At 43.9% G+C, this 20159-nt stretch overlaps 1 protein-coding gene across 23 annotated transcripts in view; it reads right to left on the bottom strand.

Moving 5' to 3' along the window:
• Window positions 1-20159, bottom strand: part of Sorbs1 (sorbin and SH3 domain containing 1) — a 226232-nt gene that overhangs the window by 103924 nt on the left and 102149 nt on the right. For all 23 annotated transcript variants that reach the window (XM_035441856.1, XM_035441838.1, XM_035441844.1 and 20 more), the window contains 2 exons: window positions 6284-6335; window positions 2037-2105 (listed from right to left, as the gene is read on the bottom strand). In XM_035441856.1, the coding sequence (XP_035297747.1) occupies window positions 2037-2105; window positions 6284-6293 (79 nt within the window). In that variant the 5' untranslated portion in view covers window positions 6294-6335. The remainder of the gene's footprint in view (window positions 1-2036; window positions 2106-6283; window positions 6336-20159) is intronic.

Below are 20159 nucleotides of genomic sequence, written 5' to 3'. Positions count from 1 at the left end.
AAACCTCTTGCGAGGGTTCCCTCACTTTTTAACAGCAACAAAGAAAGAAAGTTGTGCTATGGTGCCAAAGAGACTCCAATGGACTGTGCCAAGGAGTAGGACTGCTTGGAAATAAGGGACTGTTGACTCAGCATCACATGACTGGGGTTGTCAAGGAGGCAGGAAGGAGGATGGGAGGCACCTTCAAATTGGACAGTGTCCCTCCTGCCCATCATGCTGCTGCTTTGGAAAGCATACAGCAGGCACGGAGTAGATGTCTGCAATAACTAAGTCACAGGTGACCATTCTGCACATATCCAGATACAGTGAACGTTCACAGGAATCCTGTTAACTACCTTACAATCATTTGTGAGACTGTGTTAGGATGGGGGCAGATTTGGTGTGCCATTTTCAGAGGAAGAAGTAAGAGACTAAGCCAACCACACAGTCACTCTGTTCTTAAGTGCAGAGAAAGGAGCTCAGTTATCCTGGTTCTGTGGCCTTAGCAAGCCACTCTGATAACGTTTATTTAGGTTATACCTGCCTCTGTTTCCTACCAAAGGTGAGTCTTCCTGTGTTCCCCCTCCCCCCCATAAAACAAAAACAAAACAAACAAACAAACAACAAAAAATTCTGAAGTTTCTTCTATAAAGAGATTTACAGAGTAGTAGTCCCAAGATTTCAAAAGCCTCTTCCATATTCCTGGTTTAAATACCCCCTTACAGCCTTTCCATATCCCTGTCCCTCCATATTCTTGAAGTGAAAGATAGCCAAGATGGGCCAGACCTCAAGAACATAGCCCACACGAACTGACACAGTGAATGAGGAGGGGGACAAGACAGCACCAACCTCCTGTCTCCCAAGAGCTCAGCCTCATGCCATCCAGACCCTGACTCCCCATCTTCTGCCCTCTGCCTCCTCTCTCCAGGGGTTCCTTTTAAGTGAACATCTTGCCTTCTCAAAGGGAATATTTGGATACAATTGATGAAAATTACAAAGGCTAAACATGGCAAATTCTGAAATTATACTTTGGGAAATGCTTTTTGTTTTTATTTTTGTTTTTGTTTTAAACCTTCAATGCCCCATGCTGGGATTTCAGCCTCTCCTCACTGATACTGTGGAACACAGATAGAGTCACTGGAACCAGGATAGGATGCAGAAATAAACACTGAGCTCAAACTCCCTTCTTCTGTAGATAAGAGAACTGGCACCTGCAGAGATAAAAGGCCTCCTGCATGTCTGTTTTTCACTGCAGACTGGAATTAAGTTTATCTAATTACTCCAACTTGCTTCCTGTCACCTCATACTGCAGTACTGCTGGGGTTGGGGTGAGAATATCCTGGGCAAACAGGACCTCAAGAGTCGTCGTCTTTTTTTAAAGCAAAGGGGATTTATTAAGTAGAAGAGAAAACTGGAAGTCTTCAGTGGCTAAGAGGGAGCAGCAGAGAGGGGCCCAGAAGTGGGCTGCCCAGCTCTCAAACACCTTCTTACCACACCATTCAGCTCACACGACTGCCTCCTATCTGGGAGAATTTCTAAGGTGGAAATAATGAGGACCCAGAAGGCAGCTTAATGGGAAAGTGCTTGTCCACATGTGCAAAGCTCTTTGTTGATTGAATCACCAGCACAGGGTAGGGGGATGTAAAAACTTTGAAAGGACATACATAAAACTAATGACACTGAAATAATTTTTTCATAGGACTGTGGATGTGTTTCTATTCAGGACAAGTGAAGGTGGCATGCCATACACAGGTACTTCCAGGCCAATGAATGTCATGTGCACCAGGTATGACACTTAACAGGCACAGTCTGTCTAATAATCTGTCATCCCAGCATCCTCGTGAGCACATCCTCTCACAGCTGGAAAAGACAGTTCAGATCCATGAAGAGTAGGACCACAGCTCAGGTCCCAGAAAACCACCATGGGAAATAGGCCTCCAAAGATAAGGCCAATGATGCCCTCCCCAGAAGGGTGGGAATGGCCCCTGCCCAGTGTGCCATACATCTTCTAGAAGTGCTTTCCCATACCAAGCCAGGCTTCTCTTCAACAGCCTTACCTTTGTCTTGCCCATGGCTGCCAGGTGCCAACCCATTCACAACAGCTTTAGAGCTTCCAACATCACATTCTGAAGGAAAGAAGAGGAACAGAAGGTTTGTGACCACGCCAGCTTAACAGAGTCCCATGTGGCATGAGGAGGGGACAAAGCTGAGGTATTCTGCTCCAACAGAATAGCTCTATCCATACACATCCTATCAGCTTTCTCAGGCCTGAGAAAAGTCGCCTAGAGTGCATGGGGGAGTTCTGAATGCCTGAAGGCCTGAACCAGACAGGATGCAAAAGCTATTTGGGGATAGGAAGTGTGTTGTGGGGGATACAAATGCTATGGCTTCCCTGGAGCGGCTTCCTTTGGCATATAAAAAGTGTCAAAATGGCACCCCCAAGTTCAGCTTGTCAAATACAAGCTGTCTTTTCTATAAAGTGCCTTTAGATTGCTCCTCTTCACCAGTATAGAACCTTGTGCTACTGTCGCAGGGATGGCCATGGTGTCTGAACCACTCCTTCCACCCACTTTCTATTGAAGCCGTATCTACATGCCAAGTCCAGTGCTTTCTGCATGGTCTCAACTCTGAGTATGAGAGAGATTTTGCATCTGTAGACCTCGGCTCCAAAGCCTTCAGCCAGGAGACCTCTTCCCCTTTTCTTACTTCTGGGAAGTCCTATGTATCCTTGGGGATCACCTTGACCACCACCTCAGTGTCACTTCAGATTTTCAGAGTTCTGCTCAGCAGCAGACAATATTGAGCCCCTCCTGCCTGGCAGATTCTCCATCCATCACTTCGAGGAACAGTCCAGGAAAGACCAGAGACAGGAAGAGCAAGTCACCCCAGGGTATGTGGCCAGTGTGTTTGGAAGAACCCACCCAGAAAAATGCCAATGGAGCTACAAACATAATCATAACTACAGTTCTTTAAACATGTTTCTGCCAGGACTGCTAGTCTATGTTGAGTATTAATTACTACTTCATTGTCTCCTTCAGGTCCAGACCTTGGGAACTAGAGTTAGGAACTGCAATTTTGTTGATGAGCTCATTGAGGCTCAGTGGGACAAGGCTACCAAAGATCACGCAGCTGAGACTGAACTGCCCCACTCACAGTCCCTCTTCTTCCCCAACTAACTGACTTGTTAAATATCTCCTCAAATGCTGGACCCACAACCCACTTCACATCCTACCAGCAAGCCTGGCTAAAACTTTCAGTCACCTCCAGGCTTTTAATAACCAGCCTCTCCAAAGGCTGGGCATCTGATAAACACTAGTCACAGGACAGCCTGGCTGCTGCCTCTACAGTGCCTGAGCAGCTCCTCCCCCACAGTGGCCTGGGCTGCCCAGGGTGCATGGGGTTGGGGATCTCAACCACCTTCAGGCAAAGGCTAACTCTCTCAGAGTTAAATCTCTCTTGACCCCTCATTTCAGAAATGGTGGAAAGGGGGGGGGGTGTTAAGAAAAGGAAATGAAATCTCCAGCATCTGACTGCACAGGCGTTCACAGTCCTGTCCTGGTGCATCTAACCGAGTCCCATGGATCCATCCTTCTGACTGCTGGCCTTGCCTTGAGCCCACTTGTTTTTGGAAGGGAGTGCCTGTGAGCTACCACCAGGCCCACATTCCTTTTTTCCCCTTTTCCTTTTTTAATTAAACATAACAACCAAACTGGAATAAGCATTTGGTATTTAGTAATTAGCACTCAAATAAATCTCAGCTTTTGCAGCAATTATGTTGCTGTACAGCAGCCCACGTTTGCCTTTATTCCATGAGAGTTGGCAACCCCACACAGGTGATTAATTCCTTGAAGCTCAGTTTCCCCATCTGTATCTCAGAGGCAGCAAGCCAGGCCCAGCCCCAGGGAGTGGGGTGTATGAGTGTGTGTGTGTGTGTGTGTGGTAGAGTGGTGATATATTATTTATGATTTATTAAAACTTGACTGAGGATTCAGAAAGCAAAGCCAGATACCAGCTATAGAGGTCAGTCAGTGGTGATACACACTTTTAATCCTAGCAGCCATACTAGCTAGCCAGACAGTGGTGGCACACACCTTTAATCCCAGGACTCAGAAAATAGGCATATGGTTCTCTCTGAGTTCAAGGCCACCCTGGTCTACACAAGAGTGAAGAATAACAGAGCTCATGCCTTTGATCCCAGCACTAGGGGGGGTATAAAAAGCAAAGGGTCTCATGTGGAGATAGTCTCCAGACACACTGAGGAGAGGCAGCAGTCTGAGGTTTGGTGGGAAAACTTGTGGAGACAGGATCAGCCCTTTCAGCCTGAGTTAGAGGTGAGAGCTGGTGGCTTGGATGCTTTGCTTTTCTGATCTTCAGCTTGAAGCTTGAACCCCAATATCTCTGGGTTTTGTTTTTTTGTGTTACAGAGTGGGGCACAGCTTTCTAGGAGAATGAAACAAGACCCTGCAAGGGCAGTGATACCCTCGGAGTGGCAGCCCAAGAGCAATGGAAATAATAACAATATGTTGTTTCACTGCCATTATTTCCACCAAAGATGCAACCAAACATTTTCCATGGAGCTACTTCCTTCCCTGTGATCAGTTTCAATAGCAAGTAAACACACAGTGTACTGCTTCTCACTCCCCACCTTCATGGTAGTATTTCTGTTTCCTTGGAATTAATATAGAAATTCCCAAGACAGGATTATCAGGCCAAAGGGCCTAAGATTTTGGATCACTGGGTAAAGTTCCCTTCCGGCACCTGTCTGAGAGACTCAGGGGAGAGGAAGGCATCATCCTGGTGCACCTTGGGCCTTAGCACACCCTCACCCAACCTCCTCCTCCTCCTGACTCTAAAACTGTCGGGAGTAACAATGCAGGCTTAGAAGAGCAACAGACTTCAGGCTGCAGAGCAAATTTGTTCTGCTTGTTTTTAAAAGGAAACAGGAAAGAGGGCCCAGCCTGTTACAAATGACAACAAAAGACGCAAAGCAGGACCGAGGACATGGCTCATCTGTCAAAACCACTGCTAACATGTGTGAGGCCCTGGCTTCCATCTCCAGCGCCACATACATGCAGAGTAGGGGCACACACATGTTACTTCAGCACTCAGGAGACAGAGGCAGGATGAATGGGGCTTCCAGGTCACTCTTGCCTCCATAGAGAGTTCAAGGCTGGCCAGGGCTATATGATACTGTGTCTAAACACAAAAGAACTAACAGGCAAACCAACAATAGAAACTGAGTCAGCAAGCAGCACATGTGTCTACTTTGGCACAGAAAAAAAAAAAATAGAAGGGGCCCAAGGCAAACCACAAACCTCACTTTGCAAGGAGGAACTCTGGGCTAAGAACAGCAAGATACCACTCCCGTAGGCATAGTGCTCAATACAGTAAGAGCTCTGCTACACTCAGTCTAAGAAAAATCCCAATGCGTCAGTGTTATTACAATGTCCACTTCACAGAGGAAAAGCAAAGGCACATCTAGACCCAAACTGTTCAAGAAGTATATGAGAAAGGGTACGGTCTTAAGATGCTTCACTCCACAGCTCTACTAGGCCTCACCACACACAGGCCTACACAGCTCAGGACTTGGCTAAATGAGCCTTGTATGTAAATAAATGGGAAAGGCCTTTTAATCTATAGGAGTCTCTGAATATGGTGCAGGATTAGAAGAACCCAGGATGTGATACTCACGAAGTCCCCTGCTTTCCATCACCACCTGCAGGTTTAGGAGGCCAAGGTGGGACCAATTCCCAAAAGGAAACATTTCCAGGCTGGACACTGACAAGTCTCAGCTGCATAAGGCACAAGGATCTGTCTCCATTCTCTCGTCCCTGCTTCAGGCTTTCAATCCCTATTTAGTCCAATACTAAAAATACTTGAAACGGTAATTTATTTAGATCTTGATTCTTAAAAGCATAAGTTAGCTGCTCTGCAAGCCGGATAAAGGAAGTGTTGGGTAAGTCCCTATCCGGGGAAGATTATGATTAAATTGTGTATTTTGCATCAATCATCTAGATTAAGAAATGCCACTAAGGTGTAAAACTATGACAAATTTTATCAACAGTCTACTTAAAATAACTGCAGCTTACTGTAGGTTGACTATATCCCACTAAAAGGAAAGGGGGCTCTTGTAAAGATAGACATGGCATGCACAGTGTACGGTAGAGTTCTTCAGAAATGTGAGTTGAAAAATCATTTGCATTGTAAGTAGTGATGCTGAGGACCTTAAGATATGTGGCAATCTCAGTAAACCACCCAGTTTTGTAGATGGGACAAGAGAAAGAGAGAGTTTCAGATGACTTACCAGAACTCATGCTGGCAGTGGGGCAAGTCTAGAGCTGCGGTTCTGGATGGCTCTGCAGAAAAGCACACAAAGGAGAGGATGAATGGCAGCTGTATGACAAATCCCCACAGTCAGTGTTAAAAATGCAAACACTGTAACCCTTGGTCACACAGAGCTGAACTGGGAGCCACATTGCCAGGCTTCCAGCTCATGGCCAGTCACAGATTTAGGGGACTCTGAGCATCTCATACAACTTCCTTGCTTCACTTTCGTCACCCCAGTTATGTTTAGATGCAATCCCAGATCTCTTCTAGCAGCAAGTCAATTAAAAACTTCAATTTTGTAAAGGTTAAAAAAAAAAAAAAAAACCTATCATTAGGGGTAATACCTAATTGTGGATGTTTACAGATAGCTCACAATGTACCAGGAAATGTTCTAGGTGCTTTAAATAATTTATTTGACTCATGACAGCAAGCACTAGTGCAGTGTTAGTTCACAAATGAGACACAGGGAGGTGAAGAAGCATGCCCAATTGTGGTGGAATTGATCATGGAAATGGGGTAGTCTGAATCACCGGCCAAGTGCCTAGGCACTGCCATTTTCACTTAAGAGCAGAAACTATCACTGACACTCAAGTGAATAGCCCTCAGAATCAGGGAGTCTCAAACCAAAGAAAACTTAGAATGTGCTAGCATTTTGTTATCATTTGTCTCCAACAAAAGGTATCCATCTGTTTTGGTTTATTTGGTTTTGATGGTGGTAAAGATCAAGCCCAAGACTTGAGGTTACACTAACCAAAGACTCAACTTCTGAACCACATTGATGCTCAAACCAAACTGTATTAATATGTTTTGACAAGTAAATATAGTGATGGCACCTGTAACCCCAGGAACACACACGCATGCAGGAGAATCAACAGTTTAAGGTCATCCTCACTATGTAGTAAGATTGAAGCCAGTCTTCACTATACAAGATGGTATGCTGTCTATAACCATACCACTTTAAGCATGCCCATCTGAAGTTAAGCAGGGTTGGGCCTGATATGTACTCAGATGGAAGACTATATGTAAACAAACACAACACACACACACACACACACACACACACCCCTGTAACACTTTGACAAATAAATAAATACACCCTATAATTACCACTAAAGTCACAACATATAGCATTTCTATTGCATCCAGAAAAGGTGAGCATGTCTTCTTACAGTCAGCTATGTCACACCAAGCTCCTAGGAACCACCAACCATCACTATGGTCCCACTCCACTCTAGCCACTGAGCTATCTCTATCCAATAACCCACTTGCTCGGTTACTACTTCTTACATAATCTTGGAACCAGCTAATATAAGTTTTCCTACTTCATCCCTATTCAAAATCATTTTGGCAATTTTCAGTCCTTTGCATTTCCCATTTTGTTTTGCTTTATTTTTGAAACAAGATTTCACACTGTAACCCAGGCCAATCGGAGAGCTCCTTTTGGAGCCTAGACCTGCTTCAGAATTGCTGAGGTCTCCTATCTTGGCCTCTCAAGTGTTGGTATACTCAGCTAGGCCCTTTGCATTTTCATGTGAAGTTTAAAACTGTCATCTTTTTTTTTCCCCTGAAGAAGAGAAAGAAAGAAAAGCTCTGTTGGATTTCTAGTTGGGATTTGTAGACTCTGTAATCACCTTGGGGGAATACTGAGTGGCCCAGCTGCTGAGCATGGCCTCTCCCTTCAGCCAGGTCTTCTTTCACTTCTCTCACCAATGATTCACAGGCTTCAAAGTCAAGGCCTTGAGTACCCACTGGCTCCTCCCACACAGGACACCTCCAGCTCACTGCGGGTCTGTACTTCCATCCTGGCTGCAGCATACTTTCTCCTCCCAGAGGGAAATGGGGACTGAGCTCTAAACAGCAGGCTGCTCACTAAGAACACTCCCATGTAAAAGAGGAAGATCCATCCCACCAGATACATAATTGCAACACAGAAATCCAACATGAAAAAGCAAAGCCAACATTCGTAACCACAGTAACTGAGCCCAAAGATAATAGGTGAAATGCTAGATAAAGAATTCACATCTACTTTTCAACATCATCAAAGAAGGCTCAATCAAGTAAAGACAGGTGAAACACAGAAGTCAATCATGGATTTGTGTAAGAAATTCAAAACTTCAACTCCAAATGAAGAGACAAATTCTGAAAGGAAAAAATGTCAACAAATGTTGGAAATGGGAAACTTAAAGAAAATAGAAACACCACAGTGTAGGGGAACCTGTAGCCAGCCCCTAAGCAGGCGTGGCTATGGGTTCCCCTACACCACAGTGTAAAACATCACCCACATACTAGACCATGTGTGGAAAGACTATCAGGGATTGAAAATAAAATTGAGGACCTATGACATTCATAAACAATTTAAAAAATAAAATGTAATTATGACCATTAACAACTAAGGCCTCTGAGACACAATTAACAGACCAAATCCACAAATATAGTGTAGAGAAGGGAACTAAGACACTTTATCAAAACACATAGAAAATCTATTCAGAGAGGGGCTGGAGAGATGGGTCCATAGGTAAGAGTACTTGCTAGTTTTCCAGAGGATCAGAGTTTAGTTCCCAGCATCCTTGTTAGGCAGTTCACCATCACCTACAACTGCAGCTCTAGGGGATCTGATGGCCATTTTTGGCCTTTGTGGGTGGAAACACACACATGCACACAGCATTCAAACACAAACATATACATAAATTTTTAAAATCTTTTTAAAATTATAGCAGAAACATCTATATATCTGAGGAAAGAAATGGCCATCCAAACATTAGTCCTTTAGAATACCCAAAATATATAAACAGAAGGATCCCTCCACATCATATATTTAAAATGCCAAGAACACAGAAGAAAGCAATAATATTGAAATCTGCAATTGAGAGATTTCAAGCTGCTTACAAACATAAACCCATTCAAACAACAGCAATCCTCTCCATGAAAATCGTTAAGCCCAGCAGAGAAGGAACCGGTAGTTTTTAATCCCCAAAGTAACTGTCAACCGAGATTACTTTATCCAAAAAAGTTATCCTTTAAAACTGAAGAACTAAATAAAACAATTCATAACTGTTGAGTCCAAATGTGTCATAAGCCACTGAAAGGAATATCACACTGAGAAGATGAAAATACAGAAGCATAAGAGCTTATGAAGAACCATTCTCACAAGGACAGTTAGCAAACACAAATTAGGGTAGGTCCAAACATTACTAACTCAGTAAAACAGCAAACCTGAATAAGAATAAAAGGAAGAAGAAATCAGTCCAACCTTTCAACAATCACTTACATCTAAACACCAGAACTTGCCAATTAAAAGATGCTACAACTGGCTGGATGTTTTCCAAAATAAGATCAAGCTGTTTGCTTCCTGCTAGAAACCCACTCCACTGGCAAAGACACACACAAATGAAAAGGAAGGACAATGATATTCCAACAGAAAGGCTACCATCAAGAAACAAAGCCCAAATGCTAGTGACAATGCAACATACCTCTGGTGGGAAAGGAAATTAGTGAGGCCCTGTGGAAACCACCATGGAGGTTCTTCCAAAACCTAAGAAGAGGACTACTATATGAAGACCCCCCCCAACTTGGGTTCTCAAGTCGCCACTCTTCACAAGAGCCAGGTTCTGGAAGCCTAGGCATGTGCCAATGCATGAACAAACAAGGTGCCAAGTCAAAAATGAAGTCATATTTTGCTATAAAAAAGAATTATGTCCTTCGAAGGAAAATGAAACTAGAGATCATACTGAAATAAACCAGATTAAAAAAAAAAAAAAAGCTTTGTTTCATATGGAGAATTTAGTTCAGTTTTGTTTTGTTTAAAGAAAAGGTGTAAAAGTGCAATTGGAAGGAGTTAGGAACCAGGGGAAAGGGGCAAAAGAGAATGGAAGTAGCAGTAAATGAGACCAAAGGACACGATATCACAAAAACGTCACAAGGGTGAGGGTTACTGTGAACTGTCAATTTGACAGAACTGAGAAGCGCAGGCCTCTGGGCAAGCCTGTGAGATAATATGTTGATTATGTCACCGGAAGTAAGAAGACTTGCCCCGTTGTGGATGACACCATCCCTAGACTGTAGTCTCCCTGACTGTCTGAAATAGAGAAAGCCAGCTGAGCACTCGGCCACTGAGCTCTCTGCTATGAAGTGAAATAACAAAGATACTGGATCAGACGCGAACTCAAATGTTTATTTTACATAATAAACTTCTGACCCTGGCACTGGGGAGATGGCTCAGTCAGCAATGCACTTGCCCCACACATGAGGGCTGAAGTGTGGCTCTCCATCACAGCGTAAAACGTCAGGTACCTGGGATGCCAGTGCTGGAGAGGTGGAGACAGCAGGATCCCGGAGGCACGCTGACCAACTAGACTAGCTAATTGATAAGCACCAGGGTCAGAGAGAGACCCTGTCTCAAAAATAGGGCAGAGAAGTGAGCACAGAGCACAGAGATGTCAGCACAGAGGTACCTTGTGCTGACCTCTCACCTCCTCATATATGTTCTGGCATACACACAAACTCTCTGATACTTAATACTTTTAAGCCATGCTCTAAAACATGACTTGGTTGAACAAATGACAGCACAACTTCAAAATCTCCAATAGGCCCTCTCCCTGTCAAGGCATCTTTGAGTAAAGCCAGAAAGAATAAATGATTCCACCGAGTGGCAAAACCAATCAACTGCAAAAGGGCATTTATTTCCTTGTAGTTGCAGGAACCTAGAGTGTCCCAGCGTGGGTGGCCCAGTGAGCGTCAAGCCCTCCCCGCCCCCCATCCTACACCTGGAGCTTCAGGCCTAACCATACTTGGGCAAAGCACCAGAGCATCAACACAGACATTCCACCAAAGGAACAAGCTGTGAAGCAGCCAGAGTTCAGAATGATGGTCCCGGTCATCAAGGTTTCTACTGGTTACATCATACAGAAGGTCCTTATGCGGATGGCCTGGGGATACACAAGTAGAGAAACTGAATTTGTAGACATGAAGTGACATCAGGCACAGACGCTATCAGAGCAGGAGCCTCAGTTAACCTCTCACAGCGCACTCCAGTTTCTCATCAGCATCATGCTGTTTTGTCTTCCTGGTTCCTCTCTGTCCCCAAGGTGAGACAAGACTATAAACTAGAAGGGAAGGAATATGTCCCTCCTAGGTGCTGAGTATGCAGTCATGGGCTTTGTCCTTGTCCCTGCTTAGCCAGGAGGACCTACCTATTGGATCTTTCCTTCAAATAGATTTCCACTCTACTGCAGCTGCTTAAAAGGGAGCCAGCTCCTCTCAGAACAAAATATCAGCTATGTTCAATCTTTGAAATCAAATCTGGCTTCATGTATAGGCAGCTATTTCCAACGAAAAGAATAGGCAGCTTGCAAAGCCGCAGAATAACGTCCAGCCTTATTTCTCCGTACTTGCTTATCCTACAGCCTGAGAAGCTTATCTCTCCAGTCTCAATCGCTATGAATGCCATTTCTCTTCAAATTCACTCTGTAATATTGGGAGGGCAGAGGCTCTTCAGGAAGTGCAAAAGACAAAGACTGAGCTGCCAACACTTCCTTTCAAGAGGAAGAAACTAGGATAGGGCTGGCCCTGACATTAGCTTCGATCTGGAATCCCAAGACTTGGCTGGGGGCTTGGAACATATCAGGCTGATGGTTTCTGTGGAGGGAGCAATAGAAAACATGTCAAAAAGGCCACCCCCTACATCCTCCCATTTCCTCCTGGAGTCCTTCCAACTCCGTTTCCGTTCTAACCAATTATCTGAAATGGCTTTCAGAAAGGTCTCCCGTGCACACACTCAGCCAATACCAACAGTTTCTGTACTAGTCAGGGCCTCTCAGGTCTACGGACCACAGTTAAGACAGTCGGCCCCTTCTTCCTTCCCACAAACACCTTCAGACTCCTGAGTGTCACCAAAAACTGACTTCCATTGGGCAATGAGGAAGCCCCTGGTAGAGCAGGGCTTCTGAGGATCTTGTAGGAGTTCATGGCCACAGGGCCATGGGCTGGTCCTTGCTACTTCCCAACTTCACACTCATTTCCTTCGGGGTTCATCGGGAGGGTCAGAACAAGATGATTCACAGCCCCCTGGACCATTTCCATAGTTTTCCGACTGTGTTGGAAGGAGGCTTCATGCCCCCTCAGGCCACTGGGCAGGCACTCACCCACCCACTCCCCACCTGTCATTTCAAACAGGGTAACAGTACTTTCATTAATTCACTAACTTTCTACTTCCTGAGCTTTCCTTTGATAAATGAGTTCTGTGGCTACAAATTAAAGGGTTCATAAGCCTGGAATTTAATCCACTTCTTTACTGCTTGGGTACAAAAACTGAGTTGTGGTTTTATTTTGTTTTAAGTCTCCCTTCTCCAACTTCTTTGCTTTAGAGAATAATTTTGTGCTTTTATTTAGAAAAGAGTGTTGGATTCCCTGGAACTGGAGTTATGGGCACTAGTGAGCCACCCAACGGAGAATCTGACTTAGGACTTCTGGAAGTGGAGCAAGTGCTCTTAACTACTGAGCCACCTCTCCACACACTTGCCTGCTGTTGCCCATCCACTTTGTCAGGACAGCCTCGGCCTTCAGCAGGCTAAATTCCAGACCTCCATGGATACCTAACAAACTGTATCACTTTAGAACCTCCCGATGGTATTCACCCCTCACTGCACAATTCAACGTCCAGATCCATTCCTCACCCCTCCTTGCCTGCCCTGGCTCTGCTGCCTCACAAGAAGCCCGCCCACAGACAGCACTCACTGGGCTGATAGGGTAGCCAGTACTCATCTCCATTCCCTAATATCTAGTGTGAAGCCTGGGGTAAGAGCAAGCATCCAATATTGCTAATGAGGGAAGATCTGCCCCTCGGGAGTATCTCAGGGTACCACTCCCTCCTTCCTTGTATCACCCTTCACCCCCATACCTGAAAGAGCTGTTCTTCCTAATTCTTCATTTGCATTGCCTGTGTTTCTCACGCCCACCATTCTGCTCACCCTTGAAGTTCTAGATCTCACCCTAATAAGCTTCTGAGGCATCCCCAGCCATGACTGCCATGTCCTGACTTGAGCAATAAAGAGCCCCTGTATCTGATCCCAACAAGGGCTCCTGTGGGCCCAAAAGTTAGTCAGGAAGCACAGAAAGGAAAGAAATTTATCTACAGTCTATTAAACAGTGTTCCTTGAGCACCTACTATGCATGAGGACAGTGCCTGGCTCTATGGCTGTCTCTAAGACTATCACAAGACGCAGGACAAGAGGTATGCCCAGAAGATGTAAATAAAGTCAGACGGGTCTTCTGGCGACAATCTGGACTAAGTGAGACTAGGGAGAATGAATAAATAAAAAAAATTCAGGCTGGAGAGATGGCTCAGAGGTTAAGAGCACTGGCTGTTCTTCCAGAGATCCTGAGTTCAATTCCCAGCAACCACATGGTGGCTCACAACCAGCTACATACCAGAACACTGTATACATAATAAATAAATAAATAAATCTTTAAAAACATTTTTTAAAAAGGTAACAAAACAAACAAAAAACAGTAAAATTGCCTACCTGAAATGTATGAAAGTAGAGTATTCTGGATTTTCATATTTTGGAATTTTGAGTATTTGCATATAAGATAAATAGTGATCTATGATTTACAAAAAATTCACCGGTGTTTCATTACACCTAATGTCTATAAGCCTAGAACCAACTGTATATATTTTCAGCATGTTTACATTTGACTGCAACCCATCACATGAGGTTTTTCATCATGTTAGCAGTTGAGGCATTTCAGGTTTTAGAGCATTTCAGATCTAGGGCTTTAAGATCAGGGATGTTCAACCTGTAAGACAATTCTTTCATAAAAATTAATTTTCTTAGCTCATATTTGACATCTGGTATACAACTGTATAATCTTTAGAACTTTCAAGAGAAAATTCTGGCAGACAAACTAAAAAATTTCGTTTCTAATCTTGCCTCTGAGAACTCCACACAATGTACTCTTCCACAGCAGCGGCCTCAAGTGTGGAATCCTAACATTAATCACATCAACTCTTTTGGCTTTCGAGGCCAGGCTACTCCAGCGTAGCTCCTTATGAGGACTTGGGGGACACAGAATGACTCGAAGGTTCTGCCAGGCTTCCTAAAGAAGCAACTGCACCAAATATTTCATTTTAAGAGAGCTGCAGGAACTGCCAGGTGACAGCACACATAGTCCCTCCCTTACACCCTCACCTTGCCCCCTGCCAATTCCTTGCTCTGTCTGCAGCATTCCAGAGCCCTGAGCTACTTTGAAACCTCTTTGTATGTACCATTCTGGGCACACAAAGGTTCTTAAACATGCATTGTTAACCAAGACAAGCCCTAAAAGTGAAAACTGGCCCATTTGTGTTTCCCAAATATGGTCGTGTCTACAGAACCCAAACAAAGCTGTCTAACTGTGACATCCAGTGAACTTGGAGCTCTTCCCTTAGACAATCTAGAGAATTCAAAACACGGCAGATTCCCAAACTCATTAGATAAAAGCAAAGCATCATTACAAAGATTTATAAATACAGAACCTTAAAATAAGGGCAAGCCCAGGACAGAGATACCCGACTCTTTCTGAAGGGGTCATTATACAATGTGAACCCACTGAGCAATTACCATGGAAGCATCTTCTATTCCCTGGGGAGTCAGGGCTGGGCCACAGGCCACAGGCAGGTAAATGAGACTAAACAGTGAGTACTGTGTGAGACTGAAAAACAAACCTGAGAAAGTCTTTGAACAGGGGCCTGCTGGAGTTCATGAATGGCAGAAGGGTGGGTCTCCCACGCAGCAGAGCTGTCTACTCTCACAGACAGTCCCACATAGAGCTCACAAGCTCTGAAATCCCTGAGGCAACTTGTTCACCACATCCTACGATACACAGACCTTTACAGTGCAGGCAATGCCATGCTCAGTAATGAGAGAACACAGACTCCATTCACTAAAAATACTGTGTGTCTTTTGCAAAGACATAACCTAAATGCCTCAATTCATAATACTGGCTTATTCAAAAGTTGCTTGTTTTCCTTAAATTTTCAGATTTCACTGAAAGTATACTGACCTACCCCAAAGTCAATATGAAACACTGAGAACATTGTCTTTTCTGGGAAGATCTCTCTTCTTGATGTTTAATAACTAAAGTGGAACACGTACACACAGCTCCAAAATCAATAACCCCAAATTCATACTGAGGCCAAGGATCATCAATGTCTGTGCTAACCACGAGGCTGTCACACTCCTGTTGTGCACACAGGATTACCTTACCTCCTTTTCTCTAATTCCTTCTCCATTTTTATTAATATTAGGCTTTAAAAAAAAACAATCTGATATCAAATCTACATCCAAGCATCTGATAAAATAATGCAAATTCCTGAGGTAGATTTTCTTTAAGAATAAACCTTCCAAAAGACTCAAGATAGTACCAAGCTGACAACAAATAATTAACCAAAGTATTTATTCTAAATGTTATCTATCAAACCAAAAAACCTGAAATAGCATGGCATTTAATATCATTAATACTTTAATGTATGCAATTAATATACATGTGTTTATATAGAGCAAAAATAACATCTAGGTTCTGGGCAGAGTGACTCTAGCATATTTGGTATCTGGGACCCACTCTGACTTGACTGCATGTAATACTTGGCAGCTGCTGGAAGTTGGCCAGAGCCAGAAGAAATAGATCTGGACCAAACTTGGCCAGGTCTGTTTAAATTAGGAAACCCCTTAATTTGTCTGCTGCATTTTAATGATTTATAAGAAGAGATTAATTATATCTAATTTACTAAGTTGTTTTACATGTTAACTGTGGGATAACAGGAGTGTTCTAATAGAGAAGGCGCTAGGCTGGTCCTTCTAATCCTCTGTTTATTGTCTGGACAACATCTGAGGGGGGCGGGGAGTGTTACTACTGCTTTCTTCATCCAAAACCAGGCTTTACCAACTACAGGAGGATTCAAGCACCAGGTATTGTGTCCCCAGCTCTAACTTCCCATGCAAAACCAGGTAATGAAAGACTCCCATGTAACTGTCTTCTCTAAAGGGCAGGTCTCAAGAATTCAAGCCATCACTGCATACACACTGTACATGCAAAGTCCCTGCATGTTCATTACTGGACAAGCCATCACTGTGTACACAAGGTACATGCATGCAAAGTCCCTGCATGTTCACTACTGGACAAGCCATCACTGCATACACATGGCACATGTGTGTAAAGTTCCTGCATGTTCACTACTGGACAAATATGAACCATCTGCATTTCCCCAACTTGGCTGGGAACCAGTCACTTTGAAAATGTCATTTCTGATCCCCAAACATCTCCTTACAATGGAAAAACTAAGCCCAAAACTCCTAGAAGAATCAAAACACTGGGGCTGGAAAGATGGCTCAGCTGTTAAGAACACCTGCAGAGGACCTGTGTTCAAACCCCATCACTCACATGTTGGCTCCCAACTATCCACAACTCCAGTTCTAGAGGATCCAAAGCCCTCCTCTAACTTCTGTGGGCACTAAGAATGCACATGGTACCAACACATTCACATAAGCAAAATATTCATGCACATAAAAATTTAAAAATAGCCCAGCACTCGGGAGGCAGAGGCAGGCGGATCTCTGTGAGTTTGAGGCCAGTCTGGTCTCCAAGGCGAGTGCCAGGATAGGCTCCAAAGCTATACAGAAAAACCCTGTCTCGAAAAACCAAATAAATAAACAAATAAATAAATAAATAAATAAATAAATAAATAAATAAATAAATAAATTTAAAGCTGTAAAACAGTGTCTACCTAAAGCAAGATGTTCCTCCTACACAAAGACTACTCAGATAACACACACATGGATTATGCTAGGAGATTTTATCCAGCTGCCTCACTGAGCAGTTACTTCTGTCAACCAAGGTTAGATACAGGGCCTGGCCTCAGAGAGGAGATATTCTAGATGTGAAGAAAGAAAAGACTAATAGCCTAGATGCAACTCCAAGACTTCCATCTCCAATATCCTCTTCCCCTACACACACACACACACAGTCACACACACAAAAGAACAGTTACAACTTGCTCTCCCTCCCTCCCTTATAAGGTAGCATGCCATGCCTTTTCCTAATATGATTCTCTCTGTGAATTAACTTCCATAACAAGCGAAGTACCTGGTCACCCTCACAGATGTTACTGGCAAGTATTGCCTGATTTGCAGGTAAACCCGTCTCCTATGCCTTCTGGTCCTAACAAGCTGTTCTCACGGTACCTGAGCCAGAGTTCCGATAGAGGCATCTGAAACAGCTCACAGAGCAGAACACAGGGAAGCATCAGTACAGAATAGCACACAGAAATTGGTCAGGTAGACATCACAGAATGGCCTTGAATCCTAGGCAGTGACATTCCATCAGGTCACTAAACTCAAGACAGGTCCCACAGAAGTTCCCTAATGCAAGATCCACCCTTGCTGAGAAGCAGTGGGGATGGAGAGGACAGGAGGGCATGGGGTGCTCACATTGATGCCTGGTGCTTTTCATGAGGCACATATGAAAATTCCCAAGGGCACAAGCATCCTCTTCCTTGGAGGGACGCTCCCTGCAATTTGGCTTTGAAAAGCTGCATAGAAGCCTTGATTTCAGCAACCACAAGTGACAATTTCTACATTTGTCCTTTTTTTGCTTGTTTGCAGCAAAAACTGTCATTCAGAAAGAATCTGATCATCTAAGCATACTCCCTAAACCTCATTCTGCTATTGCTGCCCATGGGGTGGCTTTCCACTGCCCAATTGCCTTGATGGCTGACAAGAAAATTACCAGGAAATAAAAGGTGTTGACAATCCTGTAGAACTCAAAGGCGCTAAGTAGAAAAATTGAAAACAACACACTCAGCCAAACAGAACACACAGCTAACCAAGTTAGAGATGTTTACAGGATCATTTTTAAGCTAATAAAAGTTAAAGAAAATGAATGGTTCTTAACCCCAAATGATCCAGTCTTCACAACTCACACCTTATACAAGCCAGGATAGGCACACATCTGCAATCCCAGTATGAGGGGGGGGGGTGTGGGGGGGACTAGAAGTAGGAAAATCAGAAGTACAAGGGCTTTCCTAGCTACATACCAAGTGCAAGGCCAGCGTGGGCCACATGTGACCCTATCCATGTACAAACATGAGGATCTGAGTTCAGTTCCCAACTCCCGAGTATAGCCTTACAACTCTCTGGAACTTCAGCTCGGGGGCAGTTGACACCTCTGGTCTCCAAGGGCACTTGCAGTCATCTACAAATACCACATGCAATCAAACACACCCATATATAATTTTAAAATAAAAAATAAATTATAAAAAATTATGTGGAGAGAGAATGAAGACACCAGATAACAAGATGTTAGCCTCTAGCTAGTGCATGTACACGTGCGCGTGTGTGCGTGCGCATGCGCGCGCGCGCGCACACACACACACACACACACACTCAAAAGATACTGGATGAGACGAGCTCTACCTTCTGAGGTTAGCTTCAGAAGACAGCAGAGGTGGGAGTGAGAGATCTTCATGAAGAGAACAATTAACTTCTTCACATCAACCCTAACCAGCAGAGTCCTAAGTGCTTCACGTTGGCTGCCCTGCCACTGTAAATCTGTGTCCCCACATGCCAAATGAGTAAAACAGCACTAAGACCCCTGGTACAAGGACCATTTGTCTGTGCAACACACTGCTAGGCACACAGGAAGTGCTTCATACATGCTTTCGTGTTGACATGATTGGTTTATTTTCTTCTTGTCTTCCTCTCACTCCAAAAGTAGGAGAGAGCTGGAGATGAGTGGAAACCCTGGTTAATGAAATTCTTCTTTAGTCAATGTTTAACTGTAACCCACTGGGGCCAGCATGAAGACAGGAAAACCACTGCCAGGAATGAAGGCTTTTTTGCCTTAGGCAGAGAATATTTAACTCAGACCTGGAGGTGACTGCTCCCAGGACCCACAGTTGTACAAGTCCTTGGCCTTCTATAACAAAGGTTAATCCCTGATTTCATTGGGGGCTGGGAGAAACATCCAGCCAACGTGGTCTGTTTTTAGGAAGGTTTCATGTGGCCTAAGGACTCTGAGCATCTTAGAATTTTAGGTTCCTAAAAGTTGCCCTCTGACTTCCACATGTACAAGATGTGAGCACCTCCCCCAACTCACACACAATGAATTAATTAATCAATCAACTGATTTTTTTTTAACAAAGAATTTCCAGGTTTATGAATGTAATGGGTCTTAAAGTCCTGACCCATGTGCTGAGATAAGAAAGTGCACCCTTAGGGTCTGAGGAGATGGTTCGGTGGGTAAAGTGCTTGCCATTCAAGCTAAGTACCTGAATTTGCATGCCTAGAACCCACATCACACCAGATAGGAGCGCATGCAGCTGTAATTCCAGAACTCTTACAGGGAGACTGACGGCAGAATACAGAAGAGAACAACAAACAAACAACTCGTCCTCTCATCTTTACACGGGCCACACACACACATATACATACTATACATACACATATCATACAGACACCACTCCCCAAAAGAAAACAAAACATCCAGATACACACTCCCCTGTACTGTGAAACTCTCACTCTGCCAAGCACTTTCCATAGAGCATGGGGGAGACAAGTCAGCAACGCACACGAGATGCACTACTATGTCTGTGGCCAGCCTTGCAGACACTGGCCTCCCTGAGGACAGGCGCCTGTGTCTGAGAGGATCACTGACTGCTCTGAATTAACAAGAGCACTGAAGGAGTTTCTGAACTGTTTCCTAAGTTTCACTGTGGCATTTCTTCTCCCTTAATAAAAATAAATAAACCCAAAATAAAATAATAAAAACCACCAACATTTTATTACACGAGTGCAAATATATCTGGACATAAAATCTTATAC

The sequence above is a fragment of the Cricetulus griseus genome, chromosome 3, assembly GCF_003668045.3.
Source record: "Cricetulus griseus strain 17A/GY chromosome 3, alternate assembly CriGri-PICRH-1.0, whole genome shotgun sequence".
Taxonomy (NCBI): Eukaryota; Metazoa; Chordata; class Mammalia; order Rodentia; family Cricetidae; genus Cricetulus; species Cricetulus griseus.
The sequence above is the reverse complement of the archived record's forward strand: the minus strand, read 5'-3'. Positions and strand labels throughout refer to the sequence as shown.